General features: G+C 37.1%; 2 protein-coding genes and 1 long non-coding RNA gene across 3 annotated transcripts; 1 reads left to right on the top strand and 2 right to left on the bottom strand.

The window, feature by feature from the left end:
- On the bottom strand, positions 1-2,123 carry LOC126695200 (chlorophyll a-b binding protein 5, chloroplastic). Its single transcript, XM_050391865.1, has 2 exons — positions 1,887-2,123; positions 1-868 (listed from the first exon to the last, which is right to left on the bottom strand). The coding sequence occupies exons 1-2, from the start codon at positions 2,030-2,032 to the stop codon at positions 217-219; spliced, it is 798 nt and encodes a 265-aa protein (XP_050247822.1). The 5' UTR covers positions 2,033-2,123; the 3' UTR covers positions 1-216.
- Positions 598-22,249, top strand: LOC126695201 (uncharacterized). The gene is made up of 2 exons (XR_007645997.1): positions 598-810; positions 22,191-22,249. It is a non-coding gene; the product is annotated as an uncharacterized LOC126695201 (long non-coding RNA).
- On the bottom strand, positions 21,467-23,347 carry LOC126695199 (chlorophyll a-b binding protein 5, chloroplastic-like). The gene is made up of 2 exons (XM_050391864.1): positions 23,117-23,347; positions 21,467-22,248 (listed from the first exon to the last, which is right to left on the bottom strand). The coding sequence occupies exons 1-2, from the start codon at positions 23,266-23,268 to the stop codon at positions 21,597-21,599; spliced, it is 804 nt and encodes a 267-aa protein (XP_050247821.1). The 5' UTR covers positions 23,269-23,347; the 3' UTR covers positions 21,467-21,596.
- Positions 23,348-26,511: the final 3,164 nt, after the last annotated feature.

Below are 26,511 nucleotides of genomic sequence, written 5' to 3'. Positions count from 1 at the left end.
TATTCAAATTATAACACACATATCTACCAACATTAATGTAAGTTCAAGCACAAAAGACCAAATGTCTTGTACTTTAGAAGTGATACATTAATATATAGTTTGAAGAAAAGCAGTTTGTGGTAGCATCAATACAATATAGATGAACACAGCAAGAGAGAAGTTGAACACAAGCAAGAAGATTGATGAGTAAAGTTACAGTAGAACATTTAAGTTTCTTCATTTTCCAGGGACAAAGTTAGTGGCGTAGGCCCATGCATTGTTGGCGACTGGGTCAGCAACATGGTCAAACAGGTTCTCAATTGGACCCTTTCCAGTAACAATAGCCTGAACAAAGAAACCAAACATGGAGAACATTGCCAACCTCCCATTCTTTAGTTCCTTCACCTTCAATTCTGCGAATGCTTCAGGATCATCAGCCAGTCCAAGTGGGTCAAAGGCACCACCAGGGTAAATGGGGTCAAGTCCTTCACCGAGTGGTCCTCCACCAACTCTGTATCCTTCAATGAAGCCCATAAGCACAACTTGAACAGCCCAGATTGCCAAAATGCTTTGTGCATGAATGAGGTTTGGGTTGCCAAGATAATCAAGACCACCTTCAGAGAAAATCTGTGCACCAGCCTTGAACCAAACTGCTTCACCAAACTTGACACCATTCTTTGAAAGGACTTCAGGGAACACACAGCCCAAAGCTCCAAGCATGGCCCATCGGCTGTGGATTACCTCCAGCTCACGGTTCCTAGCAAATGTCTCAGGGTCTGCGGATAATCCAGCAGTGTCCCAGCCATAGTCACCAGGGAATTCACCAGTAAGGTATGAGGGAGTCTGCTCAGAGAATGGTCCCAAGTACTTTGGGCGGTCTGGGCCATACCTGTTTAATTCGTCACATTCACGGGTTTATTATTTGATCGTTTAGTCTAACAGCTTAAAAGTTTTCATGTGAATTTCGTATCAACTAATTATCTTTCTAATACTATAGGGAGAATTTTCCGTGATAAAAATTTACTTCTCTTAGTTGAACTAAAACAGGTTATTATCAAAAGTTTATTTTATCATGATTATATAATAGTTTTTGTTTTAGCTAAAAGCCTAAGACCTTTATAAGTCCTCCAATCAGACAATCATGGTTTGTAAATAATTTTGTGATAGATGTTGACTTTGAAGGATTTTATAATTAGTTCACCATGTTTAGTGCCACTATATATGTAAATTCAAATGACTCTTATAGTTGTGATCACTACTTTATTGATTGAGATATTGGAAATATATAGACAACATTTTTTTTTTATTACTTAAGTAGATAGCATTTTTAAGAAAGAATGACTTATGGTTATGGTAGTTGAGTTATAATTGCCCATTTAAGAAGGTGAGCTAGAGGCAGAGCAACATCGGCAGCCTATTAATCAAAGGGACCTTTAACAACCTGAAACTTTAAGCGTGTTATTCTTAGAAGTAATTAAACTGAAATATATTTTTTTTTCTTAGTTGTGAATTAATCTGAAACTTTTTTTTTTTTTTGAGAAATAATTACAACATGCTGCTAACCCTGCAACTCGAATCCTTTTCCCCCCTAGACCTCCAAGCACTTTGTGCATGGGGAGGTACCAATTCAGCTACAAAGTCTTTGACAATTAATCTGAAACTTTAAACATGCATTAAGTGTACAGATAAAGTTTGGTCTCCATTTTTAATCAACTTAGTTTACATCAAGATAGGAGACTCCATTTTTTAAGGGTAATTTTGATTAGTTTACATCAAGATAGGAAACTCTTTTTTAAGGGCAATTTTGATTGTTTAACATGCAAAGTGTATTTTCACTCTAAAATTGATGAACTTCGTACAATATAGCTGCAAATAGATGATTTACTAATACTAGAGTAAGTTGTTACCATATGCTTTGTGGAGCACTCTTCACTGTTCGCCTCATGGTAACGCGGCCACCGGCAAAGCTCCCAACCTTACGGACAAGCTCATTGGACTGCTTCAAAGCGGTCTGGCCTGCGAATGCTGATCGTTGAATGGTGGAGCTTGCCATGACTTACTACGACAAGATTCTTGGTGTTTCTTTTTTGGGTATTTTGAAAGTTTAGAACTTAGAAGATGGTGTGGAGAAGCCTATGGAAATGAATGAGAAGTTATAACGGGAATGAGTAGATGTCGTGGATTAGGATAATCTACATGTCAGCACCATCCTATTGGTCCTTATATTGGATGTGGATTTCCATGCTGATTTTTTCTTGGTAGATCGTGGATATTGTTTAGCCATGTCAGAATCAAAGATTTTTGTTGGTAGGATGTCCATAGCTTGTGAATCAATACACGCCACATACATATATGGATGGTAGCATACATTTCTTCTTCTTTGGGGTTCGGCTGATGCCACTTCATGAATGTCCATGGGCCAATAACTTGGCCATGTCAGCAAGTGATTTAAAAAAAAAAAAATCAATGCTAGAGTAATGTTATATACATAAACTATTTTACATATCACATTTTCAATTACTAATAATTACTTACCACATTAGCAGTTTGTAAAATAGTTTATGATTTTAGCATTTTTCACTAGAGCTAATAAGTGGTTCTTGAACCATAAACTATTTCACAATTTTTTGTCATAACTTTAACGTAATAGATCGTAAGTAATTGCCTATTATTTATACATAGAGCTATTATCACTATTTCTACCCTGCCATGTTACAGTCATGACAAAGAAGTTGTGTAATACTAGTTTTTTTCCAGAGCTAATAAGCCCATTGATTTTAGCCTCCTAAGGTGCTTTTGGGTCCATGCACGTGGGATTGAATCAATTGATAGAATTAATATATATATATATATATATATATATATATATATATAACGTGGGATTGAATCAATTGATAGAATTAATATATATATATATATATATATATATAAATAAGTGGTTTTTTAAATATTAATTAAATTAAATTATTTTTATATTATATTTTTATTTTTTCAAAAATAATTCTTATTTTTATATTTTTAGATACAAAATTATTAATTAAGTTTTTGTATTTAGATTCTACTAACACCTCTTTACAAATGATGATAATTAAATCACTTAATTTTCTTGTCACATTAATTATATGTAGGATTTTATTAATTTTATTTTTTTAAAGAATAATTTTGCAAGAAAAAAATTGTAATAAATTTTGTGAGGAATTCTAAATGCTATGCATGCATTTGAAAAAAAAAAAAAGTCTCTTTATATAATCAATAATTCTTTATTAAATGTTTGAGAATTATTATGATAATTTTCATTGATCTTTTGTTGTACTATTTTATTATATTTTAACTCTTTTTGATGAATTCTGGTTAATTTATGAGACTTTCATTTAAATTTTCTACTATATATTTAATATTACTAATAACAAATTTATCACTATTTACAATATAAAACCACAATGTGGCAAGAATAAAATAAATTTTAAAGTGTAGAATAATAGAATCTAATTTATTAAAAGCATCATTACAACTTCACTTAATAATATTGTGGGGCACAATGATCCGTGGGCCAGGCCCATTTACTTGTTGGGGTCCAAAGGCCCAAGCCGAGGAAGGTGATGGCCCAAGCTTGGTAATACAAATACGAAGTAGCCTTGGGACACAGCCGAGGACGATTCAGTCCTCGGCATAACCGAGATCTCACGAGAAGAAAGGGCAAAAATGGTATAGAAACAACTTTGGAAAAAATCTAAAATATCGGTGCCAATAGAAAGGGGTATGCTAGAAAGTGTAATGACCAGGGAAAGCTGCCCTTACTGCCATTCAATATTCTGCACCTGACAGAGCCATACTCTCTAGCTTTTACAACCACCCCCAACCACTCTGAGTATGGGCTGATGGGACAAGTATCAGTCTTGGAATGTCGATCCTACACGTGGACGAAGGATAAAAAATACAAGCTAGTATAAAAGGAAAAGTAAGCAATTCATAGAGGGGGCTGGGAAAAATGGCAAAAAACCAGAGCCTCCCAGCCCGCCTCCAGGAGAAAGACTCCAGGGGCGAAGACGACTTAACCATGTATGGATATCACGAAAAACCCATCGCCTAGTGACCAAGGCCTAGCCTTTCAAACCCATGCTCTACAAATGATATTGTTTGGGCCTTTTTACGATCGAGCCCGACACTGTTGTGGTTCGTCACAAATCGTGTCCTTACAATTGGCGTTGTCTGTGGGAAAGACTTGTGTGTAGGCATAGGCGGTAGGTCGAGAGAGTTCCTTTGTCATTTCTAACAGCTGGTTATAGAGTTCTAGTGTAAAGGTCCGCTAGGGGATTCTTGACTAGGGGCTACGTTTGGTAGCGTCAATCGCCTGGATGGTTCTAGGGGCTTGGCCGAGGAGCTAATTCCCCTAGAGCCAAGGTCCCACGCCAAAAAACTGAGTTTTGGACAGAACCAAGGTATTGTACGGTCCTCGGACTCAAACTTATGGGGAAACCAACTACTTAGACGAGAAAACTGAGTTTTAGACAGAACCAAGGTATTGTACAGTCCTCGGACTCAAACCTATGGGGAAACCAACTACTTAGACGAGAAAACTGAGTTTTGGACAGAACCAAGGTATTGTATGGTCCTCGGACTCAAACCTATGGGGAAACCAACTACTTAGACGAGAAAACTGAGTTTGGGACAGAACCAAGGTATTGTATGGTCCTCGGACTCAAACCTATGGGGAAACCAACTACTTGGATGAGAAAACTGAGTTTTGGACAGAACCAAGGTATTGTATGGTCCTCGGACTCAAACCTATGGGGAAACCAACTACTTAGACGAGAAAACTGAGTTTTGGACAGATTCAAGGTATTGTATGGTTCTCAGACTCAAACCTATGGGGAAACCAACTACTTAGACGAGAAAACTGAGTTTTGGACAGAACCAAGGTATTGTATGGTCCTCGGACTCAAACCTATGGGGAAACCAACTACTTGGATGAGAAAACTGAGTTTTGGACAGAACCAAGGTATTGAGTTTTGGACAGAACCAAGGTATTGTATGGTCCTCGGACTCAAACCTATGGGGAAACCAACTACTTAGACGAGAAAACTGAGTTTTGGACAGAACCAAGGTATTGTATAGTCCTCGGACTTAACCCTATGGGGAAAACCGAGTTTTGGAAGAAAAACTGAGTTTCGTAAGGTCGGCTACTTAATAAAAATTCTAAGTTACTCAGTCCTCGGCTCAAATACCATAAAAGGTTAAAGCTATTAAAAGTGTTAAGAAGATGGTGAAACGCCCTACTATTCAGCAACCTGGAGGGGCTGTTCATTTTACGGGTTGTATGTCTTCGGATGGTTACTTCCTACACCGCATCGAGCATTCAGTTGTCATCTCGGCTATTTTTGGGGTAAGTGTTGTTTTCGCAGGTCGGCATTGTTGTGCCAAACAACTCTATTAAAATCATGACAATATCTTATCCTTAGCGAGAATTTTGATCCTAAGTGTCATTAGCTCGAGTCTGTATTATTGTGCCGAACAGCACTCGTAAGTTCATAATAGCGCATTTTTCTTTGATAAGGGATTTCGGCCCTAAGTATTGTGCTCTAAGGTCGGTGGTATTGTGCCAGGCCGCCTTAATAGGCTCATCATAATGTTCCTTTCTTTTTCTTCTTAATAAGGGTTTCAACCCTAAGCATCACTTCTTCAATTCAGTAGTATTAAGTCGAATAATGTCTATAAACACAGAGTAAGATCTTTTTATTAACTAGGATTTCGGTCTTAGACATCGGTCAGAGTGTAAAAATAAAAAGAATTCACAAAATAGTATGTCTATTCACGGCATAACCATTTCGGAAATAAAGAGATTGAATGTATGAAATAAAATAGTAACAACTTTTATTAAAATAAAGAGGTATTACAACGTACAAAGAAGGGCTTAAACAAGCCTATACAGAAGGTGGATTACAAAAATAATAAAAGAAAAAATGAGGACCTTCTCTGAAATCTTTCCAAACTCTGCCTCGATAGCTCCCATATTGAGAGGAGGACCTTCTTCAGAAGAAGAGGGAGGAGATGAAGGGAAAGAAGGAGGAGAAGAAGAGGGAGGAGATGAAGGGAAAGAAGGAGGAGAAGAAGAGGAAGAAGGAAAAGCGCCAGGATGGATCTGGTGGTGGAAAGAAGAAGAAAGAGAGGAAAAAGGAGGCACCAGTGAACCAAGAGAGGAAGAAGTAGGGGCATTTAGTCCGTGCGTCAGTCCTGACTCCTAACACACTGGTGCCTTGTTAGCTATGCTCATAAGAGAGCGGCTGGTACTGATAATGGGTGACCCCAGCTCAGTCGCGCCAAAAGTCTGACGCGACGAGCCCCTGCTTCGGATTTTGGCTGAAGGGAGGGTGAGAAGTATCTTGAGTCTCTGCCATCCTTGCCCCGACCGAGCCATCTTTAGCTTCATAAGAACATGGAATTTCGGAGAGGGGAATGGCTCCTTCATTGCTTGCTCTTGTTTTGAACGAATTACAGCTTAAAGTATAACCAGCGGGTAAAAGTAAACTCTGGAAGGAGTTTAAGGGTTTCAGATTTTGGGGGATTAAAAGGGTTCATGTATGAGAGAAAATAATCTCTCGCTTTTTCTTTTTATATGAGGGGCGAAGCGGAAGGTATTTAATATGTTCAGATCTCCAAAGAAATCTGCAAACAAGAATATGCCTGCTCCACTTTCCCACACCATCAATAACCATTAAATTTGAATGGTCTCGTAAAGGGAAACTATTAAAGGCACGTTTTGGATAGCCAAACGGCATGAGCGCGTCGTGAATGAATTCAGAGGAATGCCTCGTAGACCGGTAAATTTCCTGGGCAGATGAAGAGACGTCAACATTAATAAAGGGCTGAGTTGAATGAGCTATAATAAAGGCTTGGTATTATCAAAACCCTCCTCTCCAACCAAGAGGTTGGACAGCAGGGTTTTGAGGGGCTATTGTGGGGCCCAATGATCCATGGGCCAGGCCCATTTACTTGTTGGGGTCCAAAGGCCCAAGCCGAGGAAGGTGATGGCCCAGGCTCGGCAATACAAATACGAAGTAGCCTTGGGACACAGCCGAGGACGATTTAGTCCTCGGTATAACTGAGATCTCACGAGAAGAAAGGGCAAAAATGGTATAGAAACAACTTTGGAAAAAATCTAAAATATCGGTGCCAATAGAAAGGGGTATGCTGGAAAGTGTAATGACCAGGGAAAGCTGTCCTTACTGCCATTCAATATTCTGCATCTGACAAAGCCATACTCTTCAGCTTTTACAACCACCCCCAACCACTCTGAGTATGGGCTGATAGGACAAGTATCAGTCTTGGAATGTCGATCCTACACGTGAACGAAGGATAAAAAATACAGGCTAGTATAAAAGGAAAAGTAAGCAATTCATAGAGGGGGCTGGGAAAAATGGCCAAAAACCAGAGCCTCCCAGCCCGCCTCCAGGAGAAAGACTCCAGGGGCGAAGACGACTTAACCATGTATGGATATCACGAAAAACCCATCGCCTGGTGACCAAGGCCTAACCTTTCAAACCCATGCTCTACAAATGATATTGTTTGGGCCTTTTTACGAGCGAGCCCGACACTGTTGTGGTTCGTCACGAATCGTGTCCTTACAAATATAATCTACCATGAGAGAGACCAATTTAATGCCTAAAGTTGTTAGAAAAATTGATCACCAATGGTTATTTGACACACTCATAACATTTTTCTCTTAGGTGAAAGAATTTAGAGTTTCAAATAGTTTAATTTATATCTATCAATATTTTTTGGGCCTTCTTAGAGTTCGGGAAAGAATGCATAACTCACCTATACTTTCTTTTTCTTTTTCTTTTATATATATATATAAAAAAAAAAAAAAAAAACCAATTATCATCCTTTACTTTTTAGGACATTTTGGTTTTTTTTTTTTTTTTTGGTTAATTACTATTTTTTTTTTTTTTTTTGGTGGTAATGGAGATACTTAGTACTTGTTTGTAAATTTTTGGGGCATGGGGACCTTAGGCCTAGAGAAGGCCCTAGGTCCATGGGAAAATAATCAAATCTCAAACTCAATATGTGATATTCTAAATTGTATGGATTTAATTAGATTAGATTGTTTGAGTGTGTTTTATGTGGGCGTGTGCTTAGTCTCACATCGAGTACTAGTTGAATTATGGTTTTATAAGTGATTACGAGGAGCCCAAATTGTAACTTGACTAGTTCTTTTGGAGTGTAAGTGTGTCTCACTAGTGCTTTCTTTGGGTCATTGCAAATGGTATTAGAGAAACTTTGGTAATGCCATGTGGCTCAAGGCAAAATAATATATGCCCTGACGAGGACAATAGGAATGTAAGTGAGGGATATTGTGATGCCATAAATTGTGAGAATTTGATTGGATTGGATTGTATTGTTTGAATATGTGTTATGCATAAGTGTGCTAAGTCTCATATTTGGTTTACAGGTAGATCTTGGTTTTAATGATAAATGATTACAAGAAGCCCCAATTGTAATTTGACGATTCCTTTTGAAGTATAACTCACATATATGATTAATGCTTTCCTCATGTCATTACATTATCTTTCCCTATATTGACATATTATTCCTATGCCCTACATTGGGTAATAAAAATCAATGTTATTAATTCCGTTCCGTTCTGGCTGGAACAGACGGAAAATTTCGTATTGGTCTACAAACCGGAATGAGATACCCTCTTGTTCCACCTCGGAGAAAATTTCGGCCTATTATGGTGTGTTTCGGGTGTTTCGGTTGATTTCGGTAAATTCCGGCCAAAATCAAAGATTCGGCCGGCACGCATTTTGGGCTTCTTTCCCTCTTAAAAAATAAAAACAAAATCACTGCCACTGAATCTTCTATAGAGGAGATGAAAAAGAAAGGAAAAAAAAAACAAAGGAAAAAAAAGAACGAGATGAAGGCATGAAGCAGAGTCGGTGTGAGAGAGAAAATACAAAAGAAGAAGAAGAGGAAAAAGAGGAGAAAAGAGACTGAAGAGAGCACCTGAGCCACTGAAGATTGAAGAGAAGTGGGAACTTTGGAAATGTGAAGAAGAAGAAAGAGTGGTCAGGTGAGATGAGAAGTAAATAGTGTAGGTCATGTGAGCGGGTTGGGAAATGGGAAAAGTTAGTGGAAGGAAACTTCTTGGAAGTTCCTTCTAATTGCCCAACTTGTTTCTTTTATTTACAAAAAGGCCATTACTAATTATATTTTAATAACAATTAGAATAATCTACTTACTTTATTTTATAGGGAAAATCATCTGGTTACTTTATTTGAGATTTTTTATATAAAAAAGTTTATATATATATACACACACAAGGTAATATATATAAAATAGACAACCCGAAACACCTCAAAATGGTACGTCGAAATAAGCTAGTACCGAAATATTTCATTCCAATGGACAAATCGAAATGGGCTCTGAAACGGTATTCATAACACTGATAAAAATACAACTAAATTTAAATATTAAAAAAAAAAAAAAAAAAAAAAAACATATTTAAAAAATATAACAAAAATTGACTTAAAGTTACATGGAGAAAAAAATGCTATAAGATCGAGTTTTTGAATTATTAAATTAACTTAAAATATATTAAATAAAAAAACTTAAATAAGTAATAAAAATTAAATATTTTATTAAAATATTTGGTAATTGAGTTTTATTGGAAAAATATTTTAAATTTCTTGAAAATTGTATATATATAAAAAAAAAAAAAAAAAAAATCTCTTTAGATGGCAAAAGCATGTCATAGTACATGCAACAGTTGAGAAAAGTAGCGCAAGTATGACATGTAAATCTAACTTAAATTATTAAAACAAAACATTACGGTAGATTTTCACTATTAGCCTATTAGGCCTCTCCAAGACTGACCCTCAAAGGGTAACGCGAGTGTGTATATGTGAACTCGGATTCACATCCAGTGCAATACCTAGGGTATTGCACGGGGTGCAATACCTCAAATCTCAGCCGTCTATGTAATCCAAGGCCCATTAATTTGACACGTTATAACTCCAGCCTGGCAATCCGTGTCTCCCACTTTTTCTTTTCATTTCAGCTACCCAATTTGAATTCAGTGAAACTCTCTCTCTCCCACCTTAATTGGGTTTCTCTTTCTCTCCCTAACGCTTCATTCTCTCAACCCGACTGTGCTTCCACCACACTCTCAACCTCCACACTTGCTCTGTGCGTATCCCTCAAGTCCTCAACCCCTTCATCACCGTTACTAGCATAACCAACTCAGACCCATCAGCAAAAACAAAGAAAAAATAGCAACTCACCATCTAAAACCAAATCCCCAAACACTCACACGCCTCGTAGAGCACTTTTTAGACCTAGATGTGAGAGAGAGAGAGAGCGAGAGCAAGGGTTGGAGTTTGGAGAAAATCGGGTGTAGAGAGAAGTGGATACTTTTGGGGTTTGATCTAGGGAGGGAAGTGAGATTGAGAAATTTGGTTCGAAGAAGCCACCATCGGAGGTGGTGCTGAGTGGTGGTTGTGATGAGCCATGGCAGCAGAGAGAAAGGAAGAGGCTGACTGGTCCGATAGGTTTTCCCTTTATTTATTTATTTATTTATTTTAATTTGTTTTTTATAAACTCTGTTTGGTTGCTAGGGGTTGAGGACTTGAGGTGATAATTACACAATATTGACTTTAAAGACTTCTTGTAGATGTGTTGGGACACCATTATTTTCTTTCCTTCCTTTCCTAGCAACCAAATAGAGTTTATAAAAAACAAATTAATTAAAATAAATAAATAAATAAAGGGAAAACCTATCGGACTAGTCAGCCTCTTCCTCTCTCTCTGTTGCCATGGCTCATCACAACCACCACTCAGCACCACCTCCGATGGTGGCTTCTTCGGACCAAATTTCTCAATCTCACTTCCCTCCCTAGATCAAACCCCAAAAGTATCCACTTCTCTCTACACCGATTCTCTCCAAACCCCAACCCTTGCTCTTGCTCTCTCTTTCTCTCACATCTGGGTCTAAAAAGTGCTCTACGAGGCGTGTGAGTGTTTGGGGATTTGGTTTCAGATGGTGAGTTGCTATTTTTTCTTTGTTTTTGCTGATGGGTTTGAGTTGGGTATGCTGGTAACGGTGATGAAGGGGTTGAGGACTTGAGGGAGACACACAGAGCAAGTGTGGAGGTTGAGAGAGTGGTGGAAGCACAGTCGAGTTGAGAGAATGAAGCGTTAGGGAGAGAAAGAGAAACCCAATTGAGGTGGGAGGGAGAGAGTTTTACTGAATTCAAATTGGGTAGCTGAAATGAAAAGAAAAAGTGGGAGACACGGATTGCCAGGCTGGAGTTATAACGTGTCAAATTAATGGGCCTTGGATTACACAGGCGGCTGAGATTTGAGGTATTGCACCCCGTGCAATACCCTAGGTATTGCACTGGATGTGAATCCATGTGAACTCATGCTGGTTTTGCAGGGAAAAAGTATATGAAATGAGATCACTACCAATTATAGAGATTCAAAGGTGTGGTTGGTCACTTATTTTAACCAAAATTTTGGGCTTTAGGAGTCCTAATGTCTTCTAACTTGATCATGACTTCAGTGATTAAGTTGCAATTTTTTGTTAAATTAAATCAATTTTTTTAAAAAAATAACAAATAAAAAATTATAGGTGATAAAAATGAAATTACTCAATCAAAGACAAAACATCCATGCCTTAAAAATAAGGAAAATAACCCTCTTTGTTCCAAACTAAAAATGGGTCATGATTTTCACATATGGCTGTGTATACTAGTGAACCCCCAGAGCATGGATTACCTACTTTGATAGAGGCAATGAGATGGGCTACTCTTTAGGCTATCGAATTTGGGAATGAAAGTTACTTAGGCTGTGTTTGGTTGAATGTAAAATATTTTCCGTGTGTAAAATATTTTCAAGTGTTTGGTTGTATTCCAAAAAATGTTTTGGAAAATATTTTCTAGTGTTTGGTTGTGTTGCTGAAAATGCTCTAAAAAACCCATTTTTATCATGTTTCTCACATTTTCTTAGGATCCAAACAAATATTATTACAGAGAATCAAAATATATAAACAACACAAGGAACAAAAATCAAAACAAAAAAATCAAAATCACAAGACCAATTGTGAGAGAGGGACAGAGAGAGATCGGTTCGTGGGTGCGACTCGCCGGTGGACGAGGTGGGTCGATCTGAAGGTGGCGGCTTGATCTAGGAGTGGGTCACTCTCTGGGTGGGTCGATCGGTTCATGGGTTCGTGGCGCAATCTCGCCAGTGGACGAGGTGGGTCGATCGGTGGGTGAGTTCGTGGTGTGATTTCGCCGGTGCTGGGGTGCAACTCGCCGGTGCTTGGATGTGCGATCAGAGCTCTCGTCGGTGCTTGGATGTGCAATCAGAGAGGAGTGCGTTTGAGAGAAGCTCGGAGAGAGTGTTGTGTGAGGAGTGGAAAATGTTTGAAGTGAAAATAAAACCTGAAAATATTTTACGCCTTCTTGCCCTTATTTTACAGACAACACAGAAAACGTTTTTAGTTTGACCCAATTTTCGGTAACTACCAAACACGCACTTTTACGGAAAAGCATTTCCGGAAGTGGTTTGAAGCCAAAGCAAACGTACCCTTAGAACAAATGATAGATGGTTTGGCACTCTACAATGAATATGAAGTTCTCAAAGAAAACCTCTAATTTTTACTAACATTCAAAAAGTGATTAGAATGTAAATGGGTGCATTTGCTACTCATACTAGGCTGCATGTGTTGGTAGCCATTCGATTGTCTCTTGCCCTACTAAATTCTCATTGGCCAATCCCAAACAATAACTAACTCATTAATAAACAGAATACAAATGGAATATTTATTATTAGGTTAGGCACTCTACAATGAATATGAAGTTCTCAAAGAAAACCTCTAATTTTTACTAACATTCAAAAAGTGATTAGAATGTAATTGGGTGCATTTGCTACTCACATTCGATTGTCTCTTGCCCTACTTAATTCTCATTGGCCAATCCCAAACAATAATTAAATCATTAATAAACGGAATACAAATGGAATATTTATTATTAGATTGGATTTTGCATAATTAAGTAACAGCTAGTAGCCTAGTGTTTGGATTGGTTACAGCTCTAACTTTTTTTTTTTTTTTTTTGAGATAAAAATAGAATTTTTATTATTATAAGAAAATTATAATCGGGTACAAAACCATGGGCACAGTTCAGAACTCCACATTGCTGGAGAGAAATACATCAAACACTAAAGACCAAAACAGCACACCATGGCCATAAACTTCACATTGCTGGAGAGAAATACATCAAAACACTAAAGACCAAATAGCACACCGTGGCCATAACAGCACAGTTCAGAACTCCACATTGTTGGAGAGAAATATATATAAACACTAAAGACCATACAACACCTCATAACAAGGATTAAGAGTACATCAAAATACTACTCCCTCCATCCCAGTTTTTTGTCCTTCATTCCATTTTAAGATGTCCCAAAATATTGTCCTGTTTCTAAAAATAAAAATTATTAATTTACTAATGTTCCTATTATACCCCTACTTTACTTTCAAAACTTTTTGAAAAGAAAACTAACAAATATTTAAAAAAAATCAATCTAATTAAGACACCTTTTTAGTTACCTCATTAAGAATAAATTTTTTTTTTTTTTAAGTTGATAAATTTATTTAAAGGTAGTTTTGTAAACTTACATATTTTTATAAGGTAGACAAAATAATAAATGATGTTCCCTTAAAAAATTTGACTTTTCAAACAGGACAAACAAATTGGGACGGAGGGAGTAAAACCATACAGCAACTCATAACACAGGTTTACAAGAAAATTAAGGGTTCCTTATTACTGCAATTAATTTCTAATACTCATCCAAATAGCCAATTGCCCCCTCCATAATAGCTTTAGGATGTTGTTGGATCTTTTCGAAATAGAATTTGTTTCTAGCATTCCATATAGCCCATGAGATCATTGCCCATTTGTACAACTCCATCTTTGTTAGCTGATCTACTTGCATCCGAAATAGTGCAAAGAAGTCTTGTGCATCATTTGAGCATTTTTGTAATTTTCCTTGGCAAAGTGCCCATACATTCCTTGCTAAAGGGAATTCCCAAAGAAGATGACATGTAGACTCAGTTTTTTGGCAGCATACTTCACACTGTGGATCAACCTTTATTATCCTCTGATGTAAATTTTCTCTTGTAGGTAGAATGTTTGAGCAAGCACACCACACAAACATTCTAACCTTAGGTGGAACATGCATAGTCCAAATTTTTTTCCAAATAGCCCGATCAGTTACTGCTCTTGAGTGTTCGGCCTTCACTCTTTCCTTGAGTTTTAAAGCAACTTGATATGCAGATCACACTGTAAACGTATTTGCTGAATTTTCCTTCCATAGCAGTTTGTCCCGAGACGTAGTCATAGGCAGAGGTATAGCTAGGATTTCCATTCTAGTTGGATAAGCAAAGAGATCAAATATCTTCTCCCTATCCCATTGCATTGTTGACCTATCAATCAAATCACTCACAAGCAAGTGTGGCTGGTCTGCATCTAGGAACACAGGTTTATGTGGTAGCCATTTATGGGTTGAAACTAAAATACTCCTTCCATCCCCCACCTTCCAATAAGAGCCTTCAGTGATGATATCCCTTGCCGCCAGCAAACTCCTCCAAACATATGATGGATTATTACCAAGTACAGCATCCATATAAGAACAATTAGGAAAATACCTTGATTTATAGACTCTATAGAACAATGAATGAGTATTATGTATCAATCTCCAAGCTTGTTTAGCTAGAAAGGCTAAGTTAAAAGCTTGAATGTCATGAAAACCCATACCTCCACTCTTCTTTGACATACACAGTTTCTTCCAATTGATCCAATGGATTTTATTCTCCTCCTTTGTCTGACCCCACCAATATTTAGCCAAAGTAGAGTTGATAGTATCACATAAAGCCTTTGGAAGGCGAAAAATACCCATAGAGTAGATAGGGATTGCTTGAGCAACTGTTTTAATCAAAATTTCCCTACCTGCTTTGGAGATGAATTTCTCTTTCCAACCCAACACTAGCTTAGTAATTTTCTCTTGCAAATCTTTGAAAGTATTCACCTTTGATTTACCTCCCACCATAGGCAAACCAAGGTATTTTTCATAATCCTCCATAATTCTTGCCCCTATTAATGCTTGGATGTTTGCTTTGGCTTCTTGTTTTGTGTTTCTACTAAAAAATATAGATGTTTTCTATCTATTGATTGCTTAACCCGAAGCTGCCTCATAACAACCAAGTAAATGAAGGAGGTGCTGACACTCCTCTACAATAGCTTGACAAAAAATAAAACTATTATCTACAAAGAGAAGATTAGAGATACATACCCCATTGGGACATGAGAAGATACCATGCAAGTATTGTGATTCCATTGCTTTTCTAAGCAAAGCTGAAAGACCCTCTGCACAAAGCAAGAAAAGATATAGAGATAATGGATCCCCTTGCTTTATACCCCTTGATGGATTAATAAAACCTCTAGGTTCTCCATTAATAAGTACAGAGTAGGAGGTAGTACATACTGTTTCCATAACTAACTTGACCCAATGTTCATCAATGCCTAATTTAAGCATAATTTGACTAAGAAAATTCCACTCAACATGGTCATAAGCCTTATTGATGTCAAGTATTATAGCCATCTAACCTTTCTTTCTAGTTCTTTTATTCCTCATCCTGTGCAATACTTCAAAAGCTACAGTAGTATTATCAGTAATTAACCGATTAGGAACAAAAGCACTCTGTGAATCTGAGATAACATTTGGCAAAATGAGCTTGAGACGATTTGCTAGCACCTTAGAAACAATCCTGGAGACAACATTAGCAAGGTTGATCGGTCTATAATCAGAAACATATCTTGGATCATTCTTCTTGGGTATAAGAACAATATAAGTATAATTCATCTTATGTAGGAAACAACCAGAAGTCAACACAGATAACATTGTAGTAATAACATCATTTCCAATTATATGCCAATATTTTTGGAAAAAGAAAGGTGTCATACCGTCTAGTCCAAGAGATTTTGATGGATGCATTTGGAAAAGTGCTTGCTTTACTTCATCAGGAGTATAAGGTTGAAGGAGTGTGCTGTTCATAGCTGGTGTAACTACCCTATCCACTGAGTCCAAAACCGGCCTCAAATCAGTTGGGTTTGCAGTTGAGAATAACTTCTGAAAATAAGATTTTGCCACCCTTTCTTTATCATCTTCAGTATTGCACCATCTCCCACCGTCATCCTCAAACCCAGCAATATTGTTCCTTTTACGTCTTTGACTAGCTCTTTAATGAAAATATTTTATATTTTTATCACCCGCAGGTAGCCAAATGGATCTAGACTGCTGCCTCCAAAATAATTCATCCTTGAGTAAAAGTGCATTTATTTCATCACGTACCTACTGTATCAGAACAAGATTATCAATATTATTGATAGCCATGAGAAGCTCTAACTCTTTATATTTTTCTTCCAGTAGTGACTTTGGATTGCCAAGATTTCTACTCCATCCAACCAACGACATGCGACATTTTTTTTCTTTTTTTTATTGAACAACCTGTACATTGGACTTCCTAATTCTGTGTTTGCATTCCAAGCTTCCAATATAATGGATTCACATTCTGGATGTGTGGACCATACTTCTTCAAATCTCTTTGGAATTCTCCTTCTTCTAGTCACTGCTTCGGTCACTTGAGTTGTTAGCAAAATCAAATCATGGTCCGAATATGCAGCTTGAATATGCCTCACTATAGCTTGTGGAAACAAATCTCTCCAGGCCAGATTAGCACAAGCACAATCCAGTCATTCCTGTACAAAAGCTTCACCAGGTTTCCCATTTCTCCATGTAAATATATTTCCTTGAAAGCCAAGATCGATCAAACCACAATGTAACAATGTTGTCCTGAACTCCTTCATTGGCATTAAAGGCCTTGGAATTCTGCCTTGTTTCTCATTGGAATTTAGAATTTCATTATAATCCCCTATGCATATCCACGGTAAAGAATCTCTAGAATGTAAATGCCTCAGATAACTCCAAGATTCATGTTTACGATGATCCTCTGGTCTTCCATAAAAACCAATAATTCTCCATGGGGAATTTGGATCGGTCATGATACGAGCATCTATGTCATTTAAGGAATAGGTTTGAACATGTAGTGATACCTCTTTCCTTCCAAAGCATGGCCAATCCTCCAGCCCTATGAACACACAGTACTGCAAGCATAGAATCATATCTTAGTTCCCCCTGAATTTTCCTCATCTCATCCACAGTTTTTTCCATCAGAAACAAAACTTTGGGAGCTTTTTCCCTCACCAAGTGAGAGAGTACTGTAGTTGCTCGGAGGTTCCCAAACCTCCGGCAGTTCCAACCTAAGATATTCATTGTGCTTGGCAGGGCTGATCACCAGCCTCCGCCGTTGTGCAAGTTGGATCTTGAACTTGACCCCTGGTTTTCTTCCTCCCCTCATTATTTTCATGCTTTGTTTCCTCTACGGTCTTGCACCGTTTCTGTCCCACTGTACCATCTATTTGATCATCACCAACAGTATTTGCTGTCAAGGAATTTTTCTCCTTTTTAATCACCATTTTCCATTTACGTACATTGGCTAGGGGTTTTTCCTCCTCGCGTGGACTTCCACATGGTATATGCGTTTGTTGAGTTGCAAGGACAGATGGATCACTATTCAGACCCACACCTTTTGCTTCAGTCACGAACCTTAGTTAGATTATTCCCATAATTTTTGTGATTTTCCATTAGCCCTTTACTTGCCGTATACAACATGGTTTCCTGACTAGTAGTGGTTGACTCAATTTGAAAAGGAACAGAAGTTTTCTCATCTCCCAAAACCAAATTGTTAGCTCTAACTAATTAATAGCACCATTTGTTATAGCAAGGAATTGTAATCTTTCAAGCTCTCCGCCAATAACTACCAAACCAGGTGCTAATAATGGCCCGGACCTTGTCCTTGAGTTAAGCCCCTGAACTATGCCCTAGCAGCTGGCTGCAGGAACCAACTTAATTAAGATGGATTAGCATAATATAATTAAGCTACATCTACCTGCTGTTATTGCTACTACATGCAAATAGAATGTAAGTAGCATTGTATGTGATCTTGCATATATCAAAGCCACTACCCAACCCAAATCACCAAGTTTTCATTATTGTTCTGCACACACACCCTTTCACTTCCTAAGACCACCCTGACCTGAAAAAGAAAAAACAAAATTTGGGAACACCATCAATTTTTTTTATGCCAATAAAATTAAATTTTGCTTCATTATTTGTTCTACTTTCAAGCAAAAAGAAAAAACCCAAAAAAAAAAAAAAAAAAACTAAAATCTTAAAAAAAATAAATAAATAACTTAGAAAGCCCACCACAGGGAAAAAAAGCCCAACATCAATCCTAAACAAGACTAATCCAAACGGATTCTCAAAAAAGACTTAGTTAAATTAATACGGCCCAACCCAAACTGATTCTAAAAAAATTTAGTTGAATTTTTATTAACTAAATACGACCTAACCCAAACGGATTCTCAAAAAAAAAAAAAAAAAAAAAAAAAAAAAAACCCAAATTACCAACACGCGTCCGCCGATTAATCAAAATCATCAAATGGTAAAGCAAATTAGCAAAATTGAAATTAGAACTGAAATCCTGACCTAAATGAAAAAAACCTCATCAACAACCAAGCTCCAAGCACATCAGCGCAAAGGTGCCTCCACTTGGACCGCCTCAAACTCGAGCAACAGAGCCTCAAACTCAAGCAACAGCTATGGCGAGATCGAAGATCGGATCAGAGATTGCTTGGCTTGCCTCATTGCCTCGACCCTCGTCCCTCAAGTTCTCGCCTCGACGTGTTGCCGTGGCGCCACCCCTTATGCCTCAAGGTATTTTAGTTCTTTACTTCTCTCTCTTTTTCTCTATCAGTCTAATCTCATCTAAATCTTACATCTTTGGTTTTCCTAATTGTTGTGCTCTGATCTGAGAGTGACTGAGTGAGAGCGGAGTTCTCTCTTTCTTTCTCTTTATACTGAAATGAGATTCTCTGTATCTCTCTGTTTCTCTATGTCTAAATGTCTAATTGCCTTTACTTTATAACTTTATTTGACATTTTGACTTTATTGGTTTGTGAGTTTGTCGTTTTGTATTGTGAATTTTGTGTGTTGTGAATGTTTGATATGTTTAATATTTTGTGGAATGTTGATTGGCTGTTGTGACTCTTGTCTGTTGAGTGAGCAGTGGATGGGGGCCATAGGGCCATGGGGTGGGATATTTGAATTGGGGAAGTGGACAGGTAGAGGTAGTAAAGGTTGAAGGCATGCAAAGGTAGTATAAAAAACAAAAAAATTAAATTATGTTAGGCACTAGGCAGTGGGTTGAGTCGTGGATAATGCACATGGGGTGTGTGCTAGACTGCTAGTAGTCAGTAAAGAAAAATAATGAAGCAACTAAATAACAATAATTAATAATTTAATTCACCAATACATTATAAAAGACAAACAAATTAAATATTGTTAGACAGTGGGTTGAGTTGTGGATAATGCATAGTGGGTTGTGTAATTTATACTCCTTAAGGAACACCCAAAGAAAAATTCCTAGAGCCGCCACCGGCAAGAAACGCGTGAAGAAGAAATAAGATGAAATCAAAGCCAGCAGGAAACGCATGAAGAGGAAGAAGCCAAAGAACGAGAAGTGAAGCAGTTGGAGCCCTATTAACTTGCAACCCAACCAATGCAAGGGAGGTAGGGCCCACGACTGAAGAGGAATAAAGGGTATGGTTTGGTGAAGAGGGGAAAAGACGTAGCTTTGGTATCCTGCTAAGACCCTTTTGGAAGATGCTCTGCTGGGAAAGGTGGGAACCATTTGATGCATGTTAGGGAGTGTGGACAAGAGAGATTAATGAGGTTTTGCCGTTAGGGGAACGAGGGAGATAAGGGTATTATGGCCGGATTGGCTTTTGCCCAAAAGATGAAGGAAGTTTGTTGCTAAGCAAGTAGTGGGACTAAACTTGCTTCTAGCAGCTAGAAGGTAGTGGAATTGAACCCACCTACACACGGCTAGAACGGTACATTGTGGGTGTTGGCTAAATGCCTACAACAAACAAAATTGTTGGTGGAAAGCAAGGGCAACAAAGGGAAATCACCTAGGCTTGATCTTGGGTGTAAAAGGAACAGCACCCACGAATATGGGGTAACACACATGGTAACAAGGAGAACACAGTAACTAAGAGAATCAAAATAGTGAGTTGAAAGTGAAAGAAGAGAGAAAGAGGAAAAGAAAGTGAAATGTAAAAGAGAATAGAGAGTTGAGAAAGTAAAGTATACACGGCAGACTTAACATGCATCACTATACAACCTTTTCCCTCCCTCATATAAAACCATACTCTCTATCATCTCAATCGAGAGGATAGCTATTTTGACCCACTCTCCAAACTACATAATTTTATGGCCTTGTAGGGTAATAAGGTTAAGTAAGTTGGAGTTTGGGCTCTTTTTAGTATATATCCTGCGGAGAACCCTTTTACTTTTGTTATTATGTTTGCTGTTATTACTATTTATTTCTGTTGCTAACATTCTCGGACTAACAGTTATTCTGCTGTTACTATATACATATACGTATGAATATTTTTCTTTGTTTGGAGTGTTTGGTCTTGTGCACAAACTGATTCCAGGGGAATCCCACGAAGAGAGCCAAACCCAACTTCCTTACCCCTTGCAGAAAGCCTTAGCCCAATAGCGCAAAGAGGCACCCACAATATTCATATAACTTAATTTAATTGTACTATGATTTGGTGAACTGTTTACATTGGACATTGTACCCTAAGAGTAGGTTTGTAAGCGAATCAAATTGTTCATAAATGGCTTGGGTTTGGCTTGATAAAAAGCCCATTCATGTTTTTTTGTATATAAACAAGTCAAATTTGAGATTTAGTTTTAGACTTGTTTGGTAAATGACTAGATCCAAAGCAACAAAAACTATTTATGAATCGGCTTGTGAGTAATAAAGCTTGATAAAAACCAAGTTGAGCCTAGGCTCATTTATGCACTTGGTAATAAGCTTGATATGAATTTGGAAAATAAACTCATATCTTACTCAACCTTTAATTAATTGAGAGTTGGGATCGCTTTGTCCAAATCAAATGAGTTTTCTAATATACTTATTATGGACTTAGATAATGTACTTGAGTTGGATCTCGCATTCAAGAGTTTGATATTGAGTTCAAACTCAGCTTGACTAATGAATTAAGATGATCCAAGCCAAGTTCAAACATTGTTTATACATTTGGTTCAAGCTCAAGCCGAGTTTGAATATTTTACTTTTATTGTTAAACCAAGCTTTAACATTCTATCATCAACAGAGCTCGGATCATTTACTGCACTAACTAAGAAACTAAGGTTTGGCATAATGGGTAACTAATGCATTTCCACCCAAGTGAGACCGCATCCCAAAGGGGTAGTGTATCCTCGGATATGGTGATTCAAGTGTCAATGTTTTACCCTTCGATTGAGGGTTTTATAAAATAGAATCCGCTTAATTTAAACTGATGAACAATAAAAAGTAGATCACAAACAAGAAGATTAAGGAGTCAAATTACAACAGAGTTTCTTCATTTTCCAGGGACAAAGTTAGTGGCGTAGGCCCATGCATTGTTGGCGACTGGGTCAGCAACATGGTCAAAAAGGTTCTCAATTGGACCCTTTCCAGTAACAATAGCCTGAACAAAGAAACCAAACATGGAGAACATTGCCAACCTCCCATTCTTTAGTTCCTTCACCTTCAATTCTGCGAATGCTTCAGGATCATCAGCCAGTCCAAGTGGGTCAAAGGCACCACCAGGGTAAATGGGGTCAAGTCCTTCACCGAGTGGTCCTCCACCAACTCTGTATCCTTCAATGAAGCCCATAAGCACAACTTGAACAGCCCAGATTGCCAAAATGCTTTGTGCATGAATGAGGTTTGGGTTGCCAAGATAATCAAGACCACCTTCAGAGAAAATCTGTGCACCAGCCTTGAACCAAACTGCTTCACCAAACTTGACACCATTCTTTGAAAGGATTTCAGGGAACACACAGCCCAAAGCTCCAAGCATGGCCCATCGGCTGTGGATCACCTCCAGCTCACGGTTCCTAGCAAATGTCTCAGGGTCTGCGGATAATCCAGCAGTGTCCCAGCCATAGTCACCAGGGAATTCACCAGTAAGGTATGATGGAGTTTGCTCAGAGAATGGTCCCAAGTACTTTGGGCGGTCTGGGCCATACCTGTTTAATTTGTCACATTTACAGGTTAATTATGTGACTTTGATATGAATTTCCATGATAATAATTTCCTTCTCGAGTTCATAAGTTGAACTAAAACAGGTTGTTAAAAGTTTCTTTCAACATGATTGTATAATAGTTTTTGTTTTAGCTAAGACTATTATGAGTCCACCAATCAGACTATTTTGATTTATAAATAATTTGGTGATAGTAGTGGAGTTTGAAGGAATTTACTAGTTCATGATGTTTAATGCCAACATATGTAAATCGGGATGACTTCAGCAATTGATGTATTAGAAATAGATAACATATTCAGAAATAATGATAATCTTGGAAGTTGGATTTTAATTCAGAAAATGCTAGGAACATAAAAAATCTCACAATTATTGCCACAACTTATCACATGGATAGTTGTGAATGGTGGATGTCAAATGGTGAGTCCACACTTCCACCACTCATAACTCGTCACGTGACGAGTTGTGATAAAAATTGTGAAATTTTTTGTATCCTGAGCATTGCATTCTTCACTGTAGAAGTAATTGATTAAAACAATTTTTGTTTTGTTTTTTTTTTGTCCTGTCTTTTGATCTGTGAATTGAATGAAAATATAAACATGCTGCATTAACGTGTAAAAAGAAAGTTTGGCCTCTAATGTTGGCCACCTCCTAATTTACATTTTAAGGAAACTTTGTTCCTTTTGGCTTTTGCAAGTGTTTCTTTACTCTAAAATTGATGAGCTTTAAAAACAGTGTTTAATTGATATGGGTACTAATTTTTAATTAATGTGAAAGACTTACTAATTCAGCAGGAAAAATAAAGACCTAATAATAATATATATTAATGCTAATTAATAAGAAATTAAGGTTGTTACCAAATGCTTTGTGGAGCACTCTTTACTGTGCGCCTCATGGTAACACGGCCACCGCCAAAGCTGCCAACCTTACGGATGAAGTCATTGGACTGCTTCAAAGCGGTGTGGGTGTGGCCGGCAAATGCAGATCGTTGGATGGTGGAAGTTGCCATGGTTTAGTACGCTAAGCTTCTTCTATGTGTTTTTTGTGTGTATATATGTTGAAAAGGGTCAGGGGATCGAGAGATGTTAATGTTATGTTATAATTAAGGGAATGAGAAGATGTTGTGGATTATCTACACTACACATCAGCACCATCCTATTGGTTCACATATTGGATGTGGATTTCCTTTCGTGCTGATTTCTTCTTTGGGATGAGAATGTGGATAATACATGTTTAGCCATGTCAGAATGAAAGATTTTTTGTTGGTGTGATGTCCAACTCCATAGCTTGTGAATCAATACACGCCACAGATGTATCTTACCACACATTTCTTCTTGTTTGGGGTTGGACTGATGCCACTTCATGAATGTCCATTGGCCAATAACTCGCCATGTCATCAAGTGAAATTAATTAAATCATTGCTTCAATTACCCATATTTATTTATTTTTATTTTTTGGGTCCAGCTAGATAGAATTTAAATCATTCATATAAATTTAGGTAGAATTTTTTAATATTTAAATATAAATTTTCTATTTTATAATTGGGAAATGTTAACGAATGTCTTAAGGGCATTTGTTAGTGAACTAATTTATGAAAGTTTTTATGAAAAAAAAAAATCATTAATATTTTAACAGTTTTTTCTATTTTCCATAAAATTGGTATCAAAATTTTCTTGAAATGGTTTATTAACAATTGCTCTAGGGGCATCTGTTAATATGACCCTTTATAATTCTTTTTAAAAATATTCTTCTTGCTATTTGACATGTAAAATTATCAATTAGTCTTTTTTATTTAAGTTTTACTAATATCTGTTTGCAATTGATAATAGTTAAGTGTCTTTAATCTTCTTATCCCATAATCAATCTTAAGTTGGATTTTATCAATTTTAATTTTGATTTTGAAAAAAAAAAATTTATACATAAACAACTGTAATAAGTATTGTAATAAATTCTTTAAATGCATGCATTGAAAAAAAAAAAAAGAACCTAGTCTTTTAATAATCAAAGTTTTATTACATGTTTGAACATTATTAAGATCATTTTTATTTTTATCTGCTGTATTATTTTATTTTTCATAACTTTTTTTGACAAATTTCTTGTTCATATATAAGATTTTCATCTAAATTTCCCATTATACTTTTGATATTGCAAAATAAAAAATTGACCAAATTGCAATAACACCCCATAGGCCAATAACTTCACCATGTTATCATGTGAAAAAAAAAATTGAATTAACAAACCCACATTGATTTTAGTCTCCCCTTTTCTTTTGTGTTTTTGGGTCTAACTCAATAGAATTTGGATGATATAAATTTAAGTACGATTAAAAAAAATTAAATATCGATTAAATAATATTATTTAACTTTATTATATTATTTTATAAAACTTATTATTCTTGTTTTTTGAGATGTAAAATTATTAATTAAATATTTGTATTTTACTTTTCCTAATATCTCTTTGCAATTGATAATAGTTAACTCGCTAAATCTTCATATAATCAATCCTAACTTCTAAGTAGGATTTCATCAGTTTTAAATTTGGAAGAAAAATCTTTTTACATAAAAAACTATAATAAGTATTGTAAGAAATCTGTAAATGCAAGCATTGAGGAAATAAAAACGGTTTGGATCTTAGTCATATACTCTAGTCATATACTCATATTAACCATTTCTGTAAATGTGGGACTTTTGGGGTACCGTCATCAAGATCTATGCTTCTCGAGATTAGCAGGATTTCTGGATTAGTTGTCAAGGCCTTCTCTAAGTCGTAACCCCTTTTGACTATAATGGCCAATCAAAGGACATGATGCATGCCAGATATCCTTTGCTGAGACCTATGCCTGTTTAGTATACCATGTTGTCATAGTCACTATTGAGCCTTTGCTTCAGTGACCCATCTAGCCAACTTGTGCCAACATGGGGGAATGAATGCCACACTATCTAGCTTTTACCAAATATTTCCATGGAAAGTTGATACTCTTACCTCACTAGTGAGATGTATTAGATGACAAGATCCAAATTATTATTTATAATCCTCTAGTAAGTTCATAACTTCTCAAAACTTGACTTTTCTTAAAAATTGTTTAGTTTCCACTGCCGACGCCTCACGGCTGTATGTCGACCACCCATCACAGCAATGCTCATGTGTATTGTGCACGTGCTATGGAGGTGTGTGTCGTATCTCAGGTGTGTGACTGGAATGTGAGTCGATTTTATGGAAATTACCAAGCGTAAGTGAAGTCGCCACCAATCATTGGGTTTTTTCTAAGGTGTGATTGGTCACTTGATTTTATTTGATTTTATTATCAATACTAGGTTAAGAAAAATGTCGTTTTTCCTAATCTAATATGGATGAGCAAAAAATATTAATTCTTGAGTTCGGAAGTCTGGTAACGTGTGGGGAATGTGTTAGGCACCCCACAACGCCTGTCCGTAGATAGTCCTTTGTTTTGGTAAAATCATAATTTTTAGACATTGACAATTAAAAACAAGCTATTGGCATTAGCTTTCGGGGTTTTGAATGTGTTGGGCTTCGAGGTTTGGTTTCAAAATGGGGGTGGTCCTGATCAATGCTTTTCAAGTTTGTTTGAAGTTGCTACCAAATTTCCATGGTGAAAATCCAATAGCATTTCACCTTATTTTCGTGACAAAAATCTAGCAACACTTCACCTTAGATGCATCATAGCACGCCAAATGCTATTCTCACCAAGCTTTTGACGTGAGAATGCGGCAATGGGGATGCCTTATTTTCACGGCGAAAATCCAATAGAGTTTCACGTTTGGTGCACTATGGCGCACCGGCAGGGTTTTGCATCTGTGTATACAGCGTGTATCGACATACTCACGCCGTGGCGAACCAAAGCCCTCTAAAGTGTTAGAAAATGTTGATATGTTTTGCATACACGGGGAAACCAATGTCACTTGGTGACATGGATCATGATAATCACACCGAGATGATCGTGCACACAGTATAACATGAATATGCACCTACAACAATCGCCTTGTGCACATACCCATACTACAAGGTCAAGAGCTCTCATGACTAGAAAGGGTGGCTCACATAGCCTCGAGAGTTCATCATACAAAGTACATAATCACCCACACACACGTAGGCAGATATATATATATACATGCATCATGCGCAACGCTATCACACAAAGCGGGAAAGTAAACTAGACATTGCCAACGTTCTAAGGGTATGGCCCAGTAAGGTGCAGGAAATGTAAAACAGATATTGTCATATCCAAGGAACA

The sequence above is a fragment of the Quercus robur genome, chromosome 8 (genome assembly GCF_932294415.1).
Source record: "Quercus robur chromosome 8, dhQueRobu3.1, whole genome shotgun sequence".
Lineage (NCBI taxonomy): Eukaryota > Viridiplantae > Streptophyta > Magnoliopsida > Fagales > Fagaceae > Quercus > Quercus robur.
Note: the sequence above shows the minus strand (reverse complement) of the source record. Positions and strands in the feature narration are given on the sequence as shown.